This window comes from Centropristis striata, chromosome 1 (assembly GCF_030273125.1).
Source record: "Centropristis striata isolate RG_2023a ecotype Rhode Island chromosome 1, C.striata_1.0, whole genome shotgun sequence".
Taxonomy (NCBI): domain Eukaryota; kingdom Metazoa; phylum Chordata; class Actinopteri; order Perciformes; family Serranidae; genus Centropristis; species Centropristis striata.
The window spans coordinates 26,711,907-26,732,717 of NC_081517.1; the positions used below are offsets into that span (position 1 = coordinate 26,711,907).

Sequence of the window (20,811 nt, forward strand, 5' to 3'; positions counted from 1 at the left end):
GCGTCTAAAGTATGTCACCCAGTAACAGTGGGGAGAAAAAAAGAGCCTACAGGCTGAACAGGGCGTAATGTAGATTTAATTAACAAGCTAAGCATGGGCTCACACACACACACACACACACACACACACACACACACACACAAGGCATAACCACGCACTCCAACAGACACAGAAGCACAGATATGCACACGTGAAACACACAAAAACTTCAGCAAAAACACACATAACTGTAGGTTAATGATTTCATAGTCACACACACTTCTGACAAGGCAACACACACAAACTTCAAGCCACACATCCCTGGGCTTAGAGCGATGGTGTGAAAATATGTGAGTGTAAATGAGATGCAGACAGGCTCACAGCAGTGAACCCAACGGAGAGAGAGAGAGGATGTGGCTTGGCTTTGAATTGCTAAACTAAAGTTTGAGGAGAAAGGAATCATATTTTGAATTCTATGCATACTGATCATCTTTGAGCAACAGAGTGTAAAAGGAGCTGTACGTTTTCCTTCCGATGATTATGTACAGTAGGATTATAGGATCTTGGGTTTTTTCCTCTTCAAATCAGACTCTGAACAGCAAATGTTTCACAACTATCTACACACTGACTTTTTTCTCCTATGTACCTCAAAGAGTAGGAATGGTATGCAGAGGTGAGACCTGCGTTACAGTCAAAACTTTACCTAAAGTATGGAAATTTCATAAAAATATGTATAGAGAGACAGAGAGAGAGATACAGAGAGAGAGAGAGAGATAGAGAGAGAGAGACAGAGAGAGAGACAGAGAGAGAGAGAGATACCCCTGAACAATTTACTAAATGCTACTGTTACTCAAGTAGAACTCGGGACTTTTACTTTCAAACGTAGGTAATAAATTGCTTCAGAAATGTAGAAAGTGGCCAAGTATATTTAAAGTACCTAATAATTCTACAAAAGTACAGGAGAAAATCAAATCACTTTGTTTTGTTTGAAAACTGAATTTAAGTACTAGTTAGGGTTTTACATGTGTTTGATGAGCTTACAGTGTAGTAGCTCAGTAGTTAGCTGCTTCTCGCAAGTTAAAAATAAAGCTCAGTTACTACCTGTTGGCGAAAGAAACATCTCATGAATGTTTTCTGTTAAATCCAACCACCAATTGGTCTCGGTGAATCATTAATTCAGGTCATTAGAGGCAATGAATCTAAATCAACAGGGCCGGCTGTGAATGAGAAAATTCAACATATTTATTTCTGTTCAGTCAGTGACATCAGAGCAGATGGATCTGATGTAAACGTTTGGCACTTGGACCCCAGAGGACAAGCTGTGCTGTGATCTCACATTCTTCCTACTCACATGAAGAGATTTGTTCCAAAATAAGTATCCGCCATTTGAAAAAGTGACAAGAAGGAAAGGCAGGTCAAAATAAGTGATAGCTACTGAAGCCCTGACAGACAACTAAGAAATAAAAAAAAGTGTGCTTTAAAAAGTTTGCTTTAATAATCTTTCTAAGTTAATTTTCAAGAATCTGTAAAAAGTTTTTGTTGTAATAATAATTTTGGCCACAAGAGGCTGAAGTGCATCACCATGCCATGTTCTAATTTGGAAAAAAAGGTTAAATTAATGAGACTAAAAGTGATTTCAATTTCTCCATGCACTTCTTATAGCTAAAAAAATCTTATAGCTAAATAAAAAAATGAATGAATAATAAAAAACCGCTTATTCAAAAAAATTTGAATTAGCGGTTTTGAATGAAAAAGTGGTGCACTTCAGCCTCTTGTGGCCAAAATGTTCATTACAACAACAAACACAAAATTGATCTTGACAAAACTTTTTTTTTAACCTGTTTTCACAGATTTAAAAAAAGATCCTGGCATCCTTTTTTAACCTTGCAAAACTTGGACAAATTATCCTGCCAACACCCTGCTCCCCACTTTTTCCCACCTTAAGTCATAAACACATCAGAGAAAACAATAAACTAAAGACTTAGAAAAAGGATCTCAGGTGCCTCTCAGGGCTTCTGTAGACAGCTGATAATTAAGATAAATTACAAGATTTGTTATTTCTGGCTAGTTAAAGAAAAACAATATTTGATTCACATATATTTTCCCCTTAAAAATGTACAATGGATTGTAAAATACTTAACAATGCAAGATTGGCAAACACAATTTACCATTGAAAAAATAATATACACGTAAATCTGTTAATGAAATAAATAAAAAAAAAACATGTGAAGACAATAGAAGCATTTAGGTAGTACATCATAAGCACTTATTACATCTACTGTATGATCGGAGCAGCTACTTCATACATTCATATAAGGATCATGATGAGTTAACCCTGTGGTTAGACTGTACATGTTCATTTACAGCGTTACAGAATACTTACAGCTACATAAAAACAAAATGTAGTAACAAAACTAATAGAACTTGCTAGTTTTTACAACCATCTTACATATACAGCATTATTAAAATTAATATTTGTTGTAGTAATACATTAAAAGCTCACAATCATCATATAATATAATAAGAGTCTTCAAATGAAGAGTTGTTCAGTGGCGTCAGAACGTTTTTATTCACTTTATTGCAGTGGTGGAAACTAACTAAGTAGATTTACCAAAGTACAATACTTACTTACAATTTTGAGAAACTGTACTTAGGTATTTCTGTTTTATGCTACTTTCTACTTCTGCTCCACAACATTTTGGAAGTAAATATTGTAACTTGTACTCTACTTACTTTTATCGGAAATATAATCTAATAAATTATGGTTTATTATTATAGATTAAGATTCCCAGCTGTATATAAAACTTTAATAATAAAGCAATGACCAGATGAATGCACCAATAATTTACTGTTATGTTGTAATATATTTCTACAAAAAGGGTTTACTTTTGGCACTTTATTTTGATTCTAATACTTTTGTATTTTTTTTTTTTTTTTTTTACATTTTGTATGCAGGAAGTTTACTTGTAACATTTAACTAAGTAAAAGATCTGAATACTTCTTCCTCCACTGCTGTGTTGTGTTACAGATTCAATTTAAAAACAGATTAAATTGGCTTTCTTGGTGATTAAATCTACACACAATAACCCATAATGACAAAGACATTGTTGTTTTTAATTTTTAATACTTTGACTAACTTTCCTAAATTGCTGTGTGAGTCTCATTAAAACACACTTTCCTCTAACTCTAACTGCACACTGAACTGCAATCTCCAGATAATAAGATGAGGAATCGACTCGTTTTGGCAAAAAAATAAAAATGGTCAATTAAAGTTCTTGTCTTAGTGTTTAAACTGTGAGCACATTCACTGATGATTTCATACATTCACCTCTGAAACTAAATGAATAGAGGGCGAGATAACGACACGCGGTGATGAGGAGAAACTCGCAGTAATCTCATTAAAAACTTGTTATCTTCTCTTCTCACTCCGAGCTCTCGCCTCGCTTCGCTTCTATCACCTCCAACTTTCTCAGACAAGTACACAAATCATACAGTGTATGCTTGCACACACACACACGCACATGAATGCAATTCTGCATAAAACACATATGCGCGTATGTATGTGAGCGTTTACAGTGTACAATATACACACACACGCTGAATGCAGATGGCAGAGATTACTCATGCCTCAGTAACACTGTAAAAGTCAGGCACATTCTCCAACACTTTAATAACATTCCTGCCTCTAACCACAACAACTTACCACACACACACACACACACACACACACACACACACACACAAACACACACACACACACACACACACACACACACACACACACACACACACACACACACTACAACAGTTGGGTATTAAATATTAACAGAATTTATCTGGATTGAAGATGAGTAAACGTGTGTAGCTGATTTAAATTTCCAGTAGTTATACAGAAACCTTTAAGGTTTTGGAGCACCAGTACAAACAAGTGATTCTATGAACTGTACAAGGGAGGAAAAAAGTTAATTCCTGAACACACACACACACACACACACACACACACACACACACACACAGTCAAACAAATAACCTTCGCTGCCTCGCCATCATCATTTCCTCCTCTTACACCTGCATTTCTATCAGCCACTTCACTCCTCTCCCTCCAGCACTCCTTTCAGCGGCTCGTTGCCTTGTTTGGCCACCTCGGCCTCCTTTAGAGCGCTGATGACTGGTAACCATGGCGATGGAAGTTCAGGCCCAGTCCTCTTGACCTGGTTGAGGTGGCTCAGGGCAGCGTACAGGCCACTGTTGGCCCCGCCACGGACACCCGGCTCCTCCTGCTGCTGCTGCTGCTCCGTGTAGTACATCTCCAGAGCAGCCGGGGTGCAGTGCTTCTGCTGTTACAACAGAAAGACAAACATATCACACTTTGTTTCAGTGTATTTGACAAACTGCTCTGACTTTAGACCCTTGCAAATCCCCTGGTCACTGGTCATCATGTCATGATATCTTGTCAGGAAAGGGGCTTAGTAAAAATCCAAAGTAAGACAACATTTTGGTGAGGGAAAAACTGACAGAGACATTTTCAAAGGGGTCCCCTGACCTCTCACCTAAAGATATCTGAATGAAAATGGGTTCTATAAGTACCCTGTGTCTCCACTTTACAGACTCGCCCACCTTATGCAATAACCATGCAAATTTCTCATACACTACAAATTTTCACCTATTGTATTTAAATATTTCTGCACACTGGGGTCTTGGAATTGGATAAATTGTGTTAAAAAATTAATTAAGTGCAATAAGCCCAATAGTACACGGTTGCCCATGAAGTTGGAATAATTATGTTTTCAGACACAATCCTCTGTTAATTGTGGTTTCATTTTCATTGTGATATGTTTGGAAGAGATTTATTAATAAAGTTTTGAGAAGATATACACTTTATCTGTCAAGAATAAATCACATTGTCACAATAATTTCATAGAAAGTGGTAAAAAATATTTTATTCCAACTTTATGACAGGCCGTGTATTTATTTGTGATGATGTTAGTGTCCATAGTAGCCATTTTATTGTAGAGACCAGGTCAGTGGATCCTGAGCAACATGATCTCATGAACAGGTCTGTTTAAAAACAAAATGTCATGCTATGTGGTTCATATGATATCCTACGAAAAAAGGGAACAAAACATTGTCAGCATACTTCAATATTTATATTTACACACTCTTTCGCTCACACACTGCTAATGGTTAGGAAACAAAACTACTTGTTTAAGGTGAAGATCTCTCCAAAAACTACTGGATGTAATTACATTACCTAAAACATCAGTGAGACAACATGACACAAACATTGGTCTCCTGGGTCAAAGCCCATCACCACCACCTGCTAACCCCGCCCTGAATGCATCCGCAGTCTGTATGCTACATAAACAGACACAATTTCATGGGATAGCTACAAAATTAATTAACTTTTAAGCTCAAAATAAACAAATGTTTGATTAGAGGATAATACAATAAATATTCAAAAACCTTTATCAGTAGAGACCATTCTGCAAGCCAACTAATGAACAAAAATAAACAGTCTATATTAAACTTTTGATGAAAAAGTAAAAGATGCACTGCAGACAGAGAAATTAGATTTTCTCTACTAGTATGTGCCTACATGTTTCGACAAATCAGATCAGGGTCTTTGTTTATCCTAATGCACAGACAGAGTTTAAGATTTACAGTACTAATACACAATAGTTGCCAGGCCTTGGAGCGTCCTGTGCAACATCTTTAAAGTCACATTTACTTGTTTTTGAGAAGGGGGGGTGTATGAATGAAATCAAACACACTGAGCGCCCATCCTGTTAATGTTATGTTTTGGAAAGAGCCCACTGAGTTGTGTTGACCTCACGAGCGTTTCCCCTCTGAGGATCCACTACCTGACCTTCCCTCGCAGCGAGGAGTCAAACCTCTCAAAAGCACAGCAGTGACTACGCCTCCCTCCATCCTCCATCCTCACTCCTCTTTTTATGTCTCCAACAACGTATTAGCAGGAAAAAATGCTGAAAGCAACTGTAACCGGCAAAAACTTCAAAAGCCTTGCCGGAAGGTCCCCCCCCTTCCCCCTCCTTGCTTCCCCCCTCACTGTTAAGCCTTTAATCACAGTTTAGTCACGCTCAGCCCTAATTAAAGACCCCTCCGATTCACAGGCGGGCGTCCCAATCTTTGCCTGACCAGAAAGCTGGCTCTGTAGCTCCCTCTCCCTCTCTCTCATTTTCTTCTGCGAGACAGACTCTTTAACTAACATGCGTGGCAGTGCTGCTTCGCTACACGGTGCCTCCAAGGTGTCGTTGGGAGATAATGAGTTTAAGTTTCCAGCTCCAGTTTTCAGAGAATCCTCCTGAAGTGATGTGAGGGTGTGCCGAGAAACAAAGCACCAGCTGCAATGTAGACTGTGTAAGTAAAGTACCCATGAGTGGCTGTCACACAGACTACCTCGGCCCGGATAATGACATAAGAAGTCTGTAATATCTAAGGACGAGACTATTGCATGAGCTGCTTCTGTTCGTCTTTGCTATACTGCTGGAAGACGTGGCCATTAAGATGTCCTTTTCTCTCTAAATCATGTTAATTCACATTTATAAATCTGTGTGTGTGCGTGTGTGTGTGTGTGTGTGCAGACAAATGCCTAAGAGACTGCACACGCATTTATGCACACTCAGTTTTCTTCAACAAAAACAAGAAAATCAAAAATGACAAATGCTAAGCAGCATTTCACTGTGCACTCAAGCACATCTGTGTGCGTTTGTGAATTCTTATACACATAGTGAGGAATGGTACACATTTTTAACCAAAAGAGTGAGGACATTTTTGTCAAGTGAGGACAATTCAGCCTTTCCTCACTTCTTTAAAGGCTTGTTTGAGAGTTCAGACTTTGTTTGAGGGTTAAGGTTACAATTAGGTTTATTTTAGGGTAAGTGTTAGGCATTTAGCTGTAATGGTAAAGTGTATGTGTGTGTGTGTGTGTGTGTCTGTGTGTGTGTGTTTATACCGCCTACCTTGAGGATGAAACCCTCTGGGCAGGTGAGTTGGTCATACCACATGGCTTTGTACATGAGCAGGAGGAGCAAGCTGGTCAGGAAGGCCAAAGTGATCAGGATCAGACCTGTGATCTAAACAACACACATGAACATACACACATATACACCATGTCAGCAACAAGTGTCATCAATACTTAAGTCTGCCGATATATTTTGTTAAGTCAATTCAATGAAAAAAACAACAATGCATTAGCCCGTCTCTTAATACTTTCTAGCTCCTCAACCCTGTCTGCCAAACTCAGACCTAATCCCATTGGTTTACCACTGTAGAAAGAAACTGGCAACACATATAAAGTTTCATTTAAAAAAAAGGCTTAATATGTTCCTGAAACAGCTGGGTACTGTAGTGTTTAGCATATGTTACTCAAACAGATCATTGGTTTGTTGTGTTTTGAGTTTGACTGAAATTAAATTGCATTTTTCTTGTCTGCTGCAGCACACATACTGTGTCTGCTCTGTAAAAAAATCACTTTGATCAACAGAAACCAAAAGTGAAAAAAGTAGTACCCCCTGTCAAGAAGGTCATGTTTTCGGCTTTACTTGCCGGCCTGATTTTCACAAAATTTGGTGGAACAGTGGGCTAAAAAAGAACCCATTACATTTTGGAACAGATCCAACTCACAGGGAGGATAAACAAATTGTTATTCACATTCATTAACATTGAGAGATAGGGCATTTCTCCTTTATCCATGTGTGGATGGGAGAATCCAGAAAAAGAGTTCCCACCTGGGAAAATACAACAAAATTCCCCTTCAACTCCAAAAGACATTTCATGTCTCACTTGTTCTGATTTCTTTGCTCTTTACTGTCACAAAAATACTGGAAACAGCTATCAATAGTGAGCAACACATAGTAGTGTCCAGAAGCATACAAATGGACCATTTACTGTGACAGAGATCTGTGTTCTTTTAGTCCCATTCTAGTATTTTAAATTGGGTTTCTTTAATGTTAACTTGCATTAAATAGATGGAATGCCATTAAGGTATGTAAGGATGGAGAAGGCATGATCTGCTCTACTGTTCATTTTCAATACTACTAACAACAAGATGTCTGCCCATGACATGTAGGCTACGTCGCATGTTTGTGTACTTTGTCCCCCGTTCACTACCGTGTAACACCGGCACTCTGGCAGTCCGCCAGCTGCTGTCAATCAAACACAAACAACAACCCGACGCTCAAGCAGGCTGAGAGTATTTCTAATATTTCCTCAATTGTCTTTTTATCTGCCTTTTAATGATACAAAACTATTAACAATACATTACAAAAAGTCCAAAGTCAAAAGAGTGGTCAAAAGAGACCAGACTCGTCCCTGGGATGACTAAATGTAATCTCAGTTGGACTTTTGTTCAACAATGACACCCTAAGCCACAATGAAGAAAAAAATATCAAGCTTTATATACACAGTTAATACTTGTAAATGTGATCATCCATTGTTGGTTTTCATCTCTTTATGAGATTTGTTGACAGTAAGAAAAACCTAGAATATTGCCAGACTTATCTATCTTTTAGTCAGAACACTTCCAGACGGCAGGTTTTTGTTTGTACCTTGGCTTTCTCTGAAACATCACTGTAGAAGTTGATATTCAGCTTCTTGATATTGGGCACGTACATCTTGTTCTTCTTCTTCTGCTGCAGCTGATATTGTGTTGATGTCTTCACAATGACCTGCAGCAGAAACATTGTGCTGTTATTGTGACTCTTGTGGGAGAAAACACTGAGAACTACTAATTAGCTGTTATGTGTTTTACATTGTGGTTGATAAATGATGCCGTCTTCAGTGTTCAGTGTGGATTCAGTGATCCTGTATCCACTGAAAATACTTTTCTGCGTGTCTAAAAATACACAAGCATCATGAGCAAAAACAGTCAGTTTTAATCGATGCCCTAAAAACACTTTTGGGACCTACAAAGTGTTTTTTATGTTAATGATTCAGCAACATCTAATCAGCCTGTGGAACATCCTGTGCTGCTGAGTGCGTCATTAGCCAAAATATCATTTTGAGGGCTTTCTTTTCGCATTATGCATTCAAGAGGTGCTTGCATCGCATGGGCCGATGCCAAGGTTTTAACCTGGGACGGATGCTAACGGAAGGTAAATACAGCAGTCTCAGTTTTGAGGCTTATGCTTGGAAGGTAAGTACGCCCGCATGAATTTTAATGGTGTTTGTCCAGACGTGTTGAGCAGCAACTCGTAATCTGTTGGCTATTTCTTCAATGCTGTAATGCAGGGTTTGTTGTGGTCGGCATGCAAATTAGAAACAGTATTTTAGAGAAAAACAAACATAAGTAGGCACATAAAAAGACTCAAAACACTGACCTAATAGGCCGCACTTACCTTTTCTGCAAACGGCTGCTGGAGCTGGTTGACCTCCAGAGGAGTGATGAGGGGGATGTTATCAAAGCCATCGTCCGCAGACGGCTGCTTCTCCAGCTTATCAGACAGATTGCTGCCTAGCTTCACCATGGCTGCTCAGCTGCCTGAAAATGCCTGGACGGATCTGGAGAGCAGGGACAGACAGCTCAGGTCAGACTGACTCAGACTGTGTGCCTCGTAACCGAATGTGACAGCGCTGCTTTGAGGTTCCTGCCAGGACACGAAAGAAGATAGAAAAGATGACAGAGTGATGAGGAAAAGCAGGACAGGATAAGAGTAATACGGACAACAACAGAAGGTAGAATAAAGATCTTCTGATATTTTGAGATGCAATGTCAGGCTGTTGCTCTGCTGCTTTTGTCCAGACTGAAATATCTCACCAACTATTGGATAGATTGCCATGAAATATTCTGAATTGTAATAACTTTTACCTTCTCCAATATTTTGCTATCTGTCTAAGTACCTGCAAAAAGCATTAGCAAAATGCATTAATATAGCCTTCCCATCAGCTTCAGTGATACGTTGTGTTCAGTGTTAATTTGCCAATATAACTATACCACATACACACTAAAATGACATGGTGACATCAGCACGTTTGCATTGTCATTGTGAGCATGTTACCGTGCTGATGTTAGCATTTAGCTTAAAGTACCGCTGTGCTGAAGTACAGGCTCACAGAGCTGCGAGCATGATTGTAGACTTTTTGTCTTGTTAGCTTGTTGAATCAAATAAAACAAGTAATAATAAGTAAAAACAACAGTTTGCAGTGGGTTATGTGCTCAATTATTACTTGGCTAGAAGCGGTAACTTGCTGGGATCTTCTGGTTACTGGCAACTGCTCACAGCCAAGACAGATTCCGTAAAACCACAACATGTGTTTTTTACACTTCAAATTTTAGTATTAGAGGTGCTGGTAGGTCGATTTTGTTACATTTGGATGAACCTAGCTAGCTGTTTCCCCATAGACTATATAAAAGAAGTGAGTGTAGCCACCATGTCCACCCCGGTGGACCAGAAGTTTTTGGACGAGAATGAACATGCTGGTGCTGTTTTGAAGAAGACTTGAAACTAGTGTTTGAGACCAACTTGTTTGGAAAACGTTTTTCTGAGGTATTACATCAAGTGAGAATTAGGGAAATTTTCTGATTGAATTCTATGCAATAAAACTTATTTTTGCATCCAGTGGAGTCCCCCTCCGCTGGCTAGAAATAAAAATGATTTATGGCACTTCTGCACTGGCTTGACTTTTTAACCCAGAGATTACGTCCACTTATTTCACACAGTCTATGCGTTGCCCCACAAGGGGGAATTTTCAAGCTCCACCTGCCCCCGTCGCACCAACACAATGCTAATGAAATACGGCAAGCTTAACATTTTCAAGTAACATCATGTTGTATCTAAATTCTAACTCAATCATCAAACATCAAATTAAACCAAGTGTTGCCCCCTGTGATGGGGTGTGGGTGATTGGTCTAATAAGCAGCAACACACAGCTTTGGGGACGCTTTGCTCTGACACACACTGCATTTAAAGTCACACAAACACACACAAGTCACTCTCTAGTCTAGTGAACGGTCTATCGCCAGATTCTTGGAGATTGGATCTAATTTGCGAGCGTCAGAGAGCCGCTATCAATATGCGGGAGACTCCTGGAAGTGTTGGAATGTCTGGATAAAGGTAGGCATAAAAAGGAAAATTTCCTCCCATTTGCCGTGCCCCACCTGTCTCTATTCCCCACCAGTGGGGCGCGCCCCACACTTTGAGAACTGCGGCTTTAAGCTGAGCTAGCAGTAGCTTTATACAGTACAGATATGAGAATGATATTAATCTTCTCATCTAGCTGTCAACAACAAAGCAAATAAATTTATACCCCAAAATGTCAGTATCTGTCTGATAGAGGATTATTTCTCAGAGTTTACTGTAAGTGGAAATCATCATGTGGCTTAAAGTGGGAGCATATTTAAATTACTTCTGTTTTGGCAAACATCCTCATGTGGATGCTTCCCTGCTGTTTATCTAATCCAACCGTCTAAAGTAAACATGATTCATAACCACTGTGTATGATTAATCTTGTATATCTCAGCTCCATCTCTTCTTATCTTCAATGATAAGAATCGCCTTGTATATGTAACGCAGCACAGAACGCCTCTCCGCTCTGATAATGATTCTATTTTCTCTCCTCGATCAAATGATCATCTAAATGTGGAGGGAAGAGGTGATGATCCACTTATCTCATTCACACAGTGCAACACAACACCTTCCCTCCGCCAAGGACCCCACAGGCCCCACTGACGCCAGTGACTCACAATGATGATACACACACCATGCAGGAGGCAAAGAGCTACAGTTTTTATGCTGCAGGAGACGTCCCTGGTGCACAGGAAATGTGTTTTAGATAAAGGAGATACAAGATTACAACGAATCCACTGTGAATAAATGATCTGCTTAAGAAGTATTTAGTGTCATTAACTGGAAGCCGTAAACTAAATTTTTAATTAAACTAAACATTTTGGACTTAGACCACAGCAGATCAGGCCTACAAACAGAGACCATTGATGCCAAATGATCACCTTGAAATAGGGCAATTTTTTTCATTATTGAATAATCTTCTGAGTTTGTTCTCAATTCATCTTTTGGTCTATAAGATGTCAGATAATAGTTAAAAATGTCCATTCTCAAAGTCCATGGTGATGTCTTTAAATCTTCTTTAAATCGATATTTAAGTTGCTGAAAACATGTTCTGCCATTTCTGCATGAAGAATTACCTTGTCTATTAATCGATTCTCAAAATAGCTAGAAAATAGTTGTGTAAAAAGATGACGACGTATCTCTTGTTGCGGGATCAGTTCATATTTTTACATTTCCAGCAAGAGCAGCCTTTATCAAATGAAGGAAAAAAAGGATCTTAAGTGAGTATTACTCAACACTACAGTACATACTGTAGTACTTGTGTCCTTGGTGAGTGGGTGGCTAAAGTGGTCATCTGTGCTGACCACCATTTTTCCTCCTCACAGTTGGAGGGAAGTGTGGACACGATGAATCATCCTGAATCTGTGATTAACAAATGAGCCTGGTGTTGCTGTCAAACACTCAGTGTTCCCACACTGACAGGAAATGATAGAGTCCAGGAAAATGAGAGCTATGTTGCACACAAATGCACATCTTTACCACTGTTCAAGAATGTTAATGCCAGAATGATGGTGTGATTATACAGTTTAACTCATCGCCAAAATGTGACATTAATCTGTCGACAAACAGGACAGAGCGGCTCTGTAAAGGTGAAGAAGTGCTGTGTTGTGAATAGGTAAGAGTGGGCTGTTTATGCCCGTGACTCTCAAGTTCTTCAGGGTTCACTGGTCATGCATATCTGAACTTGCTGCATTGAAGACTGCTGAGACAAGATGTACAGGCTGTGTAACCAGGAATCAGAGCACAGATGTAACAGAAGCACAGAAAATAGATGGAAGACTGATAAAAAAAATATTTTTCTCTTCAATTAAAGATAATCTATTAGTATTTTGCATACTTTTATGATCCTAAATGCAATACTGTACATTTTCCACATGGTGAGGCTTGTGTTTAATGAGTTGGGCACTTAATTAATGTAGCCTGAAGCCAAAATGACAGTCAATGAATGCGTATTTAATTGTAGCCGTTTATGTAACGTGGACGTAGCGCACTTTAAAACGCAGGCACACAGCCGCATAAAACACACGAATAAACGTATGATGGTTATCTGGTCAAAGCGGATGAAAAATCCTGAATCACTAAATCACTTAAACCGTCATGTGAAGAAAAAGCTCTCCTGTAGGGAGACACCGCAGCGGCACGGGCTCCCTGTACCCGCAAACACACGTGTGTAATAGGATAATAAACCTCTGTGCACTCAGAAACATGCATTTATTGAGGAAAATATAAACTTACTGTGGTTTTCGGTGCTCTCCTGTCGCCGGTTGACGGGATCGGACCCCACTGATGCTGACGGGGACTCGGTGTGACCGCCGGTTGCCGTGGAGATGTGTGATTCACGGCAGGACTGCGCATGTAATTGAGCCCCGGAGCTGCTCGGTGCTCCGGAGGAAACTGGCAGCTCAGTGTGAATGCGCATCTTAACGCGGCTCACGGGGATTGTGGCTGATCAGGAAATTGCGTTTTGTCTGTGTGGGAAATAATCATATCTCGGTTTATCTCAGTGTTTGTCATCAATGCGGTAAGACAGGGCCTGAAGCTCCAGGAAACACACAAACAACCTCAATTATATAAACCACACAGTTATTTAATATCTGCAAACAATTAAAGCGCGCTTTGTGTCTATTTCAAAGTGTTCACATGGAAGCAGGGCTGATAGGATCAATGACACGCGAGCCAATGAAACAATTATAACGTATAAAAAACATAAATAATACCCTTGTTATAAGCTATATTAGTATGCATGTGGCTTATGTATGGTCAACCCAAACTTAAAATACACTGACAAATGCAACATCTGCATACATGTAATCTGCATTTACAATTATTTAGGTACACTTTTTTCTCAAGTATGCTATATCCTCATTATTTCCCTTAAATTTCTTCCAACTTTGTCTCTAAACTGGATGAAACATTTTTCCACAGCAGCTTGTGTTTCTGTTCGATTGAGGCACTTCCACCGACTCTTAACTCAATTGTGAGCTTTTTACCACACATTACATTTATTTGATAGCTTTAGCTACTGGCTATCATAAACATGTCCCATTATTTTTGCATTTTTTATATCTATATAAACATTTAATAATATAGTATAATGTAGTTGTAAGCAGAATTAATTATCTATGTGTTTATTAATGTACAGTATTCATTTACAATAAGGCTAAAGATACTCCTATGAAGACTTATTTTATATTATTTTTTATTATATTATTATTACCGGCCTAATATTATTTTCAATCTCCTTACAGCAACTAAATTATATTGCATAGTGTTTTAAACCAATTATTACATGCTTATTTACAAATATATACGCATGATAAATAAGGGAACTTAAAGTTTAGCGTTGCCCTGGCTACAGATTCTGATTTACATACAAAATGAATAGTATAAATATAATTTTCTATTAAAATGAGGCGGTATATTAACTTTTCAACAGTGTGTATGAAGTACAAGGTTGCCCATAAAATTGGAATAATTTTGTTTCAGACACAATCCTCTGTTAATTGTGGTTTCATTTTCATTTTGATATGTTTGGAAGAGATAGATTATTAAGTTTTGAGAAGATATACACTTTATCTGTCAAGAATTAATCACATTGTTTCAATAATTTCATGGAAAGAGGTAAAAAAAAACTTTATTCAAACTTTATGAGCGACCGTGTAGTGAGAAGCATATCGTTGTTGTTGTTTTTTAATCTAAAAAGCAACTAGTAGCTGTAAGTGACAAAACATGTAGTGGAGTAAGCAGTAGAATATTACGTGGAGTAGATGTAGCAGAAAACGAAAACATTGTAGTTACTTTACAAAAATGCACTCTCTAAAAGCATAATCGACATTTATACTGTTGATTCTTTAAAATATTTTGTTATTAGTTGTAATTTATTAGAGTATTTACTTAAGAGAAAGATCTCAATTGTTCTTCCACCAGCTGCTCCAGTTGATTGAAATATTCAAACCAAAGCCGTTGTGATTTTTTAAATTGGTGACACCTTTAGATACAATGTAAATGTTCTTGATTTCTGGTGTATTATTTTATACTTTTAACTCAGCCTGCTTTGTTTGGCAGTTTTAAAAAGGTCATGATCTTTACTACAGTTTAAATCAAAGTTCTCCAGCTGTTAAACATGTAATGATGGACAGAAGGTCAAAGGGCAACAGACATGGTGTAGCTCAGCTGCCTTTGACCCACTAACAGATATCCTGTGACCCGGATGACCCGAGGAATCTTCAAAGACATATACAAGTATTTGTGTATTTCTGGGTTATTGACTCTTGAATCAAAGGAGTCCTGCCGTGAGGAAGAGTTTTCCGTGGAGCAGCTTACTGAGGGTTTTTGTTGCGTGGTGATGCGGTTCACCTCTCTCAGTGAAGGTGAGGAGGAGGTGATGCATATGCAGAGGAGTGTGTCAGAGAGACGTGGGATACTTTAGAGTATTTATTCGTATGTGTGTGTGTGAGTGTTGGAGAGAGAGAGAGTGAAGAGAGCGATGTGTGTGGAGAATGAGTGGGAAGACGGAGCCAGGCTCGTCTGCAGATTTAGATCAACCTTTTCATGGAGAGAGGACCCATGCTGTTTTCCTCTTTGGCCGTGCCTGACTGTATGAATTCATTATGCCTTTAGGGGAGCACTCGTCCAAAAATCAGCACTGAAACCCCGTGCCCCCCTGCCAACCCATCAATTGGGCCTACATTTATTATTTTGACCTTTCCTTTGCGGGGGAGTGACATCAAAGTGGATCCTCGACTAGTCCCTCTGTAAGGAGACGGAGGTGTCATCCTCACAGTGTGAGCGGCAGACTGCCGGCCTACGCTGGTTTTTGTTGTCAGTGAAGAAGAGAGACGGAGTCTGGGTCAACATAATTAAAATGAGAATCAATTAGGCCGCGGTGTATGGAAGGAAAACTTTGTGAAACCAGGCGTGGTAATGTGGGGGCAAGTTTGTTTGTGTGTTTATGAACCTATGAGGCATTCACATGATCTGATGGTTTTACTAATTTGGGTATTTTAAACACAAATGACTCCTACTATAACCTTATATAATGATCAGCCAGTACACGTGTGGTTATTTGTGTTTTGTTTGTTTTGTATTAAAATATTCTGTATGTATCGTAGTAATAATAAAAACATTACTGTTAAAAAAAATCTGCTAAACTCAAGCTGAGTCATTTGTCATGTTTGTTCCTTACAAAGCTGAAATAAAAAAAATAATAAATACAAAACTGACTGTTTGTGTTGCTGAGTCACACCAAGTCATTAATGGTGATTTAATGACCTTTTATTAACTTAAGAGGTTTAAAAGGTTTCCCTATAAGAGAATAATCTGAGTTTCTACAGTTACTCAAGAGCACTAACATTTGAAGGTCAATAGAGAGACAAAAATATCAAATGAAAAGACATGAACAAAAAAACATTAAATAAATAAAAGTGTCCACTCAATTTTAACAGGTGAAATTATTTAAATGTATAATATCACGTTGTACACTGTCGCCATCAGTCGTTTCTAAAAGTTGTTGAATTTTCATTCATCCTGTCAGATTTGTAAACACAGTGAAGCGTGACTCCACAGGCTTAACACTTGAACTAACTGTGGATTTGAAGCCTTTGTGTTGTTTTATTTGAGGCAGAGCGAAGACGATGTGGTTAACGGAATCAGAACAGACGCTGGTGATCACCATAAACAATATCAGCTCAGTGCTTCCTTGTGTCTCAAGTGTTTTCTCACAGCCATTAACTTCCGTTGATATAAAGTGTAAGAAGACATTTATTTATATATAATCCAAAAGTGACAAGTTTTTTTTTTTAGTTCAGTTTGATGATGTTATAATATACTATTCTGGTAATAAGTTTGGGGCGAAGTTTTGGTCACAGTTTTTTTTACTTTATTTAAATAGTCCACATGGCTGCTAGTCTTCATACATATCTGATGTTAAACATTATTTACATTTTTAAACATAAAATTACAGGCAGAATCATTGATTTATTGACTGTAATCTTAATTTCATCAAAATAACCAGTGCTCATGGTCTCTGGAGATATATGAATTTTCTTTTTCAGTAAAAAAAATAAAGATAAATAAAACTTGTCATATGGTGTAGTTTTAAGGGCACATATGTAAGGGCCAGTGGATTATACAGTAAATAAATAAACCTAAGGTATAAGGTCTCCAACCTTGATAAAGGGATCAAGATTGAAGAGATTTATTCGTCACATATACATACAAGTATGTATAGTAAAATGTCTATTCAGTGCACGATGCAAGCACAAGAATATTAAAGTTAAAGAAAGAAATGACCAGATAAAAATAAACCAAAATGAACAAAATGTGCAAAATATACCACATAGAATAACGGTTCAAAGTTAAAGTGAAAGTAGAAATGGAACAGTGCAGATAAAGTACATAAGAATCTGTAGCTCAAAGATATCTGCAGCAACAGCAGCGTCTCTGTACCGGTCGCTCAGCTCTGCCATCCTACCTTCAATCATCTCTTCTCTGGCTCAACGGAGCTCCAGCTGTCCTCCCTCTTCAACACAAAACCCATCTTCTAAACAACATTGCCCTCTTTCCACTGAAGAGTGTAACGTGCCCTCTGATAATCCCTCATCTCTCCTAGTTTCATTCTGTTCTCACACTTCCCACACCAATATTTAAAGAAAACCAATGTGGCTATTGCAGTTATCTGGGCTTATTTTGCTGCACTCAAAATTTTAAATTGCAATGACAACATCAGTGAAGTGGCTGGTAATGAAAGAGTACAACGCATGCTTTGTAAAGTGTGAAGTAATGTGGACTGGAGAGCAGAAAAGATCTTAGTGTCATTGTGCTCAGAACAAGACATAAAGTTTAGCAGCTCTTCTGCAGTGTGCAACATAGAAGGAAAATATTAAATGAAAAATTTAAATGAAAGCAAAATATATACAAAATATATGCCACCCACACAAATGAGATGTAACAGCATATATTGCAGTATGTGCACAGTGAAAGTTACTAAGTGAAATAGTAAAGTGTGCAGTGTGAAATGAGTGTGAGTCACTGCAGTCAGTCTTTTTCAGTCGCTGGCAGAGGTTACAGCTCTTGGCTAGAGGCTGTTTCAGTCTGTTTGTGCTGTTGTCTATTACTACAATGAGTTTATAAACTATGTTCATAATATTATTTATTATTTCTTTTTTAAATTTGACTTATTTTTAAAATTATTTTTTATCTTATCTTATTTTTTTTTAAAAACCATGCAAAGAGTAATTATGGTTTATCAGATAATTTGTTTGCATTCATTTGATGACGATAACAATATATTTCTACTTAATAAAACTACTGGTTCCGATTAATTTGCTCTCCACTTCCTGTCTGCTATACATTTTGTAATTCAGCTTTTGTTTTGGGCAGTTGGGGTGAAACACAACAGGGACTTTAAAGGGAGGTTAAAATGTAACAAAGTATTCAAATATAAAACTTATAACCTAGGTTAAGTAGTTAAGATATGAGTGTTATAGCCCCACTCAACTTATTGTGTTAATATAACAGAAATGCCTTCTTTGTGAAAACTACTGCAGTATGTTAAATCAATGTCAAGAGCTTTACCAACAGGGCCATCTAGTGTCTGATTACCCACATAACCACTCCAGTGGAGACTGAGCCCAGCGACAGAGAGACAGAGTTTCTGGTTTCTGGTTTGTAAGAACTGTCAGTGCAGGTTTGGCTGTCAGATGGATGAGTTACAACAGATCTCTCCCTGTTCAACCACTGAAAGTGTTCACAGTGTGACACATTTCCAGATCAGTTGGTGTTCATCATCAACAGATGGCAGCACCACATCAGGAACGAACCGACTGTATTTTCTTCAGATGATTGAACAATTCACAAAGAGCAATTAGTCTGTTGATGTGAACATTAAAATAAACATTATTAAATGTTTATTGAATGTTAAAAAAAATATTTGTGTGCTGGAAAAGATTTTTGCTGTTGTTTTTTCCTGATTGCTTTAGCATGATCTTTCATTTCATTGTTCATAATACAGCTGTTATGAAAGCAAAACAATCTTGCAAGAGTCTTTAAACCTCATTTAAAAATGGTGTTTCTGCCTCAATAGAGTGCACACAAACCATCATTTAAGTAATGAATCCCAAAGAGCCAACTACAAAATAATGTTTATGTATATTTTAAAAACACTGATGGCTTTGGTTTTTATTAAGTATGTATTACACACACACACACAGACACACACACACACACACACACACACACACACACACACACACACACACAAAACAGAAAAAATAGGCTCAATCTCGGCTTGCTTTGTGGGTCTTGCCAAAATACTTTACTTTTGATTTAGCCTCTTAATGGACTTTGAAACCTTTCAGTTTTTGGTCCTCAAGAAACCAGGATAAACCTTTTGAAAGGATTGCAGTAAATTTAATGTCTGACAGACAACACGTTTTCTGACTTTCCAATGTGAATGTGACCAGATAAAAAGGTCAAGTATTTGTACTAGAGTACTTCCACTTTTTGGACAGGTGCGCTCCCCTACTTTTGCTTTGGGAATTCAAAAAGCATTAATTGTTTAGTGAACTAAATGAGCTTAGTTTGAGGACAAAACACTCAACAAAATGTTTACTGAACTGAATTTGCTGCATTTTGGGGAAAACACACTACTTGGGCAGAGCTTCAGCCATCATCAAAGACTGTAACCAACGGTAACTGTAAAATTCTGCCTTCAGGAAAACGATACAGGTCACACAAATCACAGACAAACAATCTTTCCCACAGCAATATGCACCCTGAATGGACAATAACACATCATTTGCATCCATCAGAACTTTAAACTATTTATTATCTTTTAGACTATCACATGTGCATGATGTCTGAATGTCTTTTTAAAGCACCTTATATATGAGAAGCACACATACATTTTTATATTTTTTACTATAATGACAATAAAGGAAATCTTGAATCCTGATCTTGAATTTTATGGAAAAAGCTAAGAATGTACTATTAATATATTGGTAATAATAGAATTCAACTAGAAAATTTCCTCTGGAGAAATTTTGAAAGGGCCTCGGGGGCTACTGCCGGTGTGTGTGTGTGTGGGGGGGGGGGGGTGTAATTAAAATCACATAAAGTTACTGTGTGTGTGTGTGTGTGTGTGTGTGTGTGTGTGTGCGCGTGCGTGTGTTTGAAGCATGTGTATGCATGTGTGAGGAGTGTGCGTGCTTACGCGCATGTGCGTGTGTGTGTGTGTGTGTGTGTGTATCTGTAACTGTAATCACATCAAAGATCAAAGGCAATCAGATCAAAGCAATCAACAGAATTAACTGACACCCCCTGTTAATGAAAGAGTGACAGCAGCCAGAGGTGGACTGAAATTTCTGGCCTCGAACAGAAAGCCTTTTTGGCAAAACCATAATACCTATGATTGATCCGACTTCACTTTGAGCGTCCCGAGTTCTTCCTGAACGTCTACATATGCTTTTTTTTTAAGAAAAATGAAAAACTAGCTTTGTTAGAGCGATCTAAAAAAACTGTTACATCTCCCTTCTTTTAGAAATCTCCCTGCGTTTTTAATATGGGAGCCAATAAGGCTGTTGGTGCATGTTGGTGGTGCATCTGTGCGTCCTACACCCAATTTATAACTCTGACAGCTTTACCAGAGGATTGTGAGTGAGAAGACAAATTTTCCTACGTTTCTATGTATAAATTATTTCTGTAGAGTGGAATTTGTGGCCTGGAGCGCAGTTTTCTAATTTATTTTTTG

At 38.1% G+C, this 20,811-nt stretch overlaps 1 protein-coding gene across 3 annotated transcripts; it reads right to left on the reverse strand.

Annotated features, from left to right (window-relative positions):
* Nucleotides 1–1,197: 1,197 nt before the first annotated feature.
* On the reverse strand, nucleotides 1,198–13,455 carry caly (calcyon neuron-specific vesicular protein). 3 transcript variants are annotated; one of them, XM_059336561.1, is made up of 5 exons: nucleotides 13,299–13,455; nucleotides 9,336–9,584; nucleotides 8,547–8,666; nucleotides 6,960–7,073; nucleotides 1,198–4,313 (listed from the first exon to the last, which is right to left on the reverse strand). In XM_059336561.1, exons 2-5 carry the CDS (start codon nucleotides 9,462–9,464, stop codon nucleotides 4,068–4,070), a joined length of 609 nt encoding a protein of 202 aa, XP_059192544.1. In that variant the 5' UTR covers nucleotides 9,465–9,584; nucleotides 13,299–13,455; the 3' UTR covers nucleotides 1,198–4,067. The 3 variants fall into 3 exon arrangements, with proteins under 3 accessions (XP_059192544.1, XP_059192526.1, XP_059192535.1); XM_059336543.1 differs by having other exon boundaries at nucleotides 1,198–4,316; nucleotides 13,299–13,451; XM_059336552.1 differs by having other exon boundaries at nucleotides 1,198–4,316; nucleotides 9,336–9,498; nucleotides 13,299–13,448.
* Between the last annotated feature and the right edge of the window lie 7,356 nt (nucleotides 13,456–20,811).